Source organism: Octopus bimaculoides, chromosome 13, assembly GCF_046866305.1.
Source record: "Octopus bimaculoides isolate indiv1 chromosome 13, ASM4686630v1, whole genome shotgun sequence".
Classification (NCBI taxonomy): domain Eukaryota; kingdom Metazoa; phylum Mollusca; class Cephalopoda; order Octopoda; family Octopodidae; genus Octopus; species Octopus bimaculoides.
Genome location: NC_142940.1, coordinates 46,632,043 through 46,637,042, shown reverse-complemented (window position 1 = coordinate 46,637,042; position 5,000 = coordinate 46,632,043). Strand labels below are relative to the sequence as shown.

At 40.0% G+C, this 5,000-nt stretch overlaps 1 protein-coding gene across 1 annotated transcript in view; it reads right to left on the bottom strand.

The window, feature by feature from the left end:
• The window catches only part of LOC106869702 (uncharacterized), an 878,940-nt gene that overhangs the window by 318,881 nt on the left and 555,059 nt on the right, over positions 1 to 5,000 (bottom strand). Inside the window, exon 3 of the mRNA XM_052972461.2 lies at positions 2,634 to 2,804. Within this exon, the coding sequence (XP_052828421.1) occupies positions 2,634 to 2,804 (171 nt within the window). The remainder of the gene's footprint in view (positions 1 to 2,633; positions 2,805 to 5,000) is intronic.

The following is a 5,000-nucleotide window of genomic DNA, read 5'->3' as shown; positions in this document are numbered from 1 at the left end:
TGTCTATGTATTCCTGATTTCTGAAGTTTTACAGTTGTGATTTTGCTTTTTTTTTGTTTTGAGCATTTTATGACAGAACTAAGATGAACGTCATGATGTGATAATGATGATAAGGAGGAGGAGAGGGAGGAGGAGGAGAGGGAGGAGGAGGAGAGGGAGGAGGAGGAGAGGGAGGAGGAGGAGAGGGAGGAGGAGGAGAGGGAGGAGGAGGAGAGGGAGGAGGAGGAGAGGGAGGAGGAGGAGAGGGAGGAGGAGGAGAGGGAGGAGGAGGAGAGGGAGGAGGAGGAGAGGGAGGAGGAGGAGAGGGAGGAGGAGAGGGAGGAGGAGGAGAGGGAGGAGGAGGAGCGGGAGGAGGAGGAGGAGGAGGAGAGGGAGGAGGAGGCGAGGGAGGAGGAGGAGGATGGTAATGATGATGAAGATGACGATGGGAAATATGATGATATTGACTGATGATGATGATGACGGTGATGATGATGATGATGATGATGATGATGGTGATGATGATGATGATGTGGATGATGATGATGAGGAAAATGGTGAACATGATGGTAGGGAGGAGGAGGAAGGTGAGGAGGGAGCAAATGAATGGTTGTGATGATGATGACGATGACTATGTTGATAAAGATGATTAGGAGGATGGTATTGATGACGACGACGACGACGACGACGATGATGATGTTTCTTCGCTCCAATCAACCTTGATTTGTTTATGATCGAACTCATTTCCTCAACCCATCCACCCATCCATTCATCCTCCCAAACATTTTCCTCAGACATAACCAATGCAGGACTACGTTATAAGCTACAGACTTCCTTTAGAAGGCGATAGAGCATAGTTCTTAGAACATTTGCTACCACCACCTAACGTCATCGTCACTCACTTTCTTCAAGATTTGTCTTAGTGAGAATCAGTCTTTTTATCGTAGCTTAATAACAAGTTAACGGCAATTGAAAAAGACCTATAATCAATATTCCTCCAAACATGACCTTTACGCCTTTCTCTCGGGAATTGCCTATCTAGATAATCTTTAATGTGTCCAGCTCTTATCGAAACGGGTGAGGAAAATTTGGCTGCTATTTCTAAATGGCTGTGTCTTTAGGATGTAAGTTAAATTTCGTATATACAGTTCTTCTTCTTCTTCTTTTTCTTCTTCTTCTTCTTCTTCTTCTTCTTCTTCTTCTTCTTCTTCTTCTTCTTCTTCTTCTTCTTCTTCTTCTTCTTTCTTCTGTGGAGGCGCAATGACCCAGTGGTTAGGGCAGCGGACTCGCAGTCATAGGATCGCAGTTTCGATTCCCAGACCGGGCGTTGTGAGTGTTTATTGAGAGAAAACACCTAAAGCTCCCCAAGGCTCTGGCAGGGGATGGTGGCAAACCCTGCTGTACTCTTCCACCACAACTTTCTCTCACACTTACTTCCTGTTTCTGTTTTGCCTGTAATTCAAAGGGTCAGCCTTGTCACACTGTGTCACGCTGAATATCCCCGAGAACTACGTTAAGGGTACACGTATCTGTGGAGTGCTCAGCCACTTGCACGTTAATTTCACGAGCAGGCTGTTCCGTTGATCGGATCAACTGGAACCCTCGACGTCGTAAGCGACGGAGTGCCAACAACTTTCTCCTACCATTCTTAATCTTCAACTTTCTTTTCTTTTTCATCATACACTTTCACCTCTTCTGCCTTGCCCTTCATTTCTCTTCCCATCATCACCAGATCAAACCCGACCCCCGTCACAGATCCCCACAACCAAAATTTCTTCTACCAGTAACCCAACAACACTACAAATACAAACACACATACAGCAAAGATCAAGGCCTTCAAATTATCGCAAATGTATATGAATAAATATTAATATAATACACATGTTTTTTTCTCGAGCCTTGCAGCTCGTTAGGCCGGTTACCCGTTCCCATGGCGTATATGTGGCCAAGACCACAGGATTTCTCAAGAAAGGAGACACTGGGTTGTCTCAGAGTTCAAAACCATCATTCTGGTTTGTTGTTGTTCTTTTTTATGGTGGTGATGATGGGAGTACGAATCCAGTACGTGACTGCTACTCTATTTTATCATCCCGAGGGGAGGTAAGATAAATATGACTTCGGCGAGATTTGAATTCGGAACATGAAGTGATGGTAGAAATTCCATTAAGCATTTATCTAACACGCTAACGGTTCTGCCATCTCGTTGCCTTATGTACGAATACATGTAAGTATCTGTGTTCATGTGTTTATATATATATATATGTATGTATATATATGTATTTATATTTATAAATATGTATATATGTATATATGCATATATATATATATATATATATATATATATATATATATATATATATATATATATATAAATATTTATGTATGTATGTATGTATGTATAAATATATATATATATATATATATATATATATATATATATATATATATATATATATATATATATATATATATAAATATTTATGTATGTATGTATGTATATATATATATATATATATATATATATATATATATATATATATATATATATATATATATATATGTATATATATATATATATATAAGGTGCGCATATGTGTGTGTGTATACATATACATGCACACAGTCACAGGTGTATATTGTTCAGTTCTACTTACCAGTGAAAATTTCTCCATGTCTTCGTAGATGGTAGCAACGGTATCCCACCTGAAGTGTTTGATAAACAACATCCTTGCGACATTGTATGATGAGTCAGCTTGGGCTACACTAACCAAAGTTTTGTACACTTCCCTCTTGCTAAGAGCTGGCGATACAGAAGCATAGGACAACTGAAACGATAGAAAAAATAAAACCAAACGTTCAGAATCATCGTCATTCAATAATATTTAGATATATACATGTATACATATAAGATGGGCTTCTTTCAGTTTCCGTCTACGAAACCCACTAACAAGGATTGCCCAAAGTGCCATGCAGTGGGACTGAACCCGGAAAAATATGGTTGGGAAGCAAGTTTTTGACCATATAGCCTGCGCCTAGGATTGCTCTCTGATCAAAGTCTTTCTAGCCATGCCCATCACATCTTTCTGTTATATGATCTCTGTGTAGTGCAGTGAAATTAGAATGTAATTTGGTGGGAAATGTTGTTACGTCTAGGAGGTCGAGGGAAGACGAACTAAGAACCTGTTGACCTACATTTTATGCAAGCTGAACAGCAATGGCATCGATCTTACCCGTCTCGAAGAACTTGCAAACGCTCTTGACACAGCTCTCCTCTTTCACTTCCCCGAGAAAGACTATTTAAAGGGAAAAGAGCCGAGGGAAACGAAAAAAAAATCGAAATAATGATAACCATAAACATTGGTAGATTGGAACTATCCCACTAAATCGATTCCGCAAGCATCTCCTATTATCGCCCTCTTCCCACCAATAATCATCCCCATCAAATCCAATTCTCTATTTTACAACCCACTAGACCAATCTTGGGAGACTTTAAAAAAAAAAACTTCATCAAAATTACTCATTGGAAAAAGAAAAAAATACAATTTACTAAAATTCAACAGAAATAGAAAAAAAGCAAGCAATTGTTATTGTATCTTAAGAAGAAGAAGAAAAAAACTAGGAGTTTGTAATTTTAAAATGGATCTCATGATAACAATATTCAAATTTGGTTGTTACTACTTTTAAACATAGTTTTCCATTTTAGATACACACACTTATGCATAGACATGCATTAATGCTCTCACGAATACACATATCCTCTGTTACATACATCTCACACATTTGAAGCGCCATCGAATATTTTCAATCTCACAGTCACTAACGATCATTATATAGGCTTTGCCTGTCTTTCTGTCTCTGTCAAACACACGCACAGACATACTGTGTCACACACACACACACACACACACACACACACACACACACACACACACACACAGAGACATACTCATGCGCGCGCAATGATGTGTATCCCTTCTGTCGCTTACAGCCATAAACACATTTAGATGGCAATCTTAATATCTGGCTTTCAAACATGCATACAAAATACACACCGATCGCTCTCTCTCTTTCTCCTCTCTCTATATAAGCCATTATATACCACTCTTACTCCTGTTACTCTCTCTCTCTCCCTGCCTCTCTCTCCTACTTTCTCCGTCTCACTCCATATCCCTCTCTCGCTATCTCCTCTACACACACATTCCGCCCTCTTATGTCTCGATACAATCACATACTCTTTGAGATACCAAATTTCTATTAACCTGTTGCGTTCTCGTACACACATCGCCTAACCACCGACAAATATTTTATTTCAAATTAATCTTCATCACTCTCTCTTTATCTCTCTCTCTCTCTCTCTCTCTTTATCTCCCTCTCTCTCTCTCTCTCCCTGACACAAACGCACAGATACACGAGAAAAATAACACTAGCAAAGAGGCACACATATATACAGTATATTTGAGAATGCTACGTGTGTGTTTGTGTGTGTGTGTGTGTGTGTATGTGTGTGTGTGTGTGTTTATGTGAGTATGTGCGTGTAAGAGAGAGAGAGAGAGAGAGAGAGAGAGAGAGAGAGAGAGAGAGAGAGAGAGAGATGTATGTCATCCTTTTTTCCGGACATAAAGACTTCGATAAAATTCTCTTTTAAATTCCTGCACCCTCTCGTTCTCTCTGTCTGTCTGTCTGTCTCTCTCTCTCTCTATCTCTTCCTCTCTCTCTCTCTCTCTCTCACACACACACACACACACACACACACACACATGCAAACACTCGGACGTGCGCGCATACAAACACATTCACACGCGCACACACTTACCCACACATTCACACACATACACACTTTCGTTCTTTACTTCTGATAATTTACGGTATAAATAAGTCTATATTTATTTTCGAATAAGGATAATAAGGCTAATAAGGCGGCGAACTGGCAGAGTCGATAGGACGCCGGGCGAAAGGCTTACCGGTATTTCGTCTGACGCGACCTTATGAGTTCAAATTCCGCCGAGGTCGACTTTGCCCTT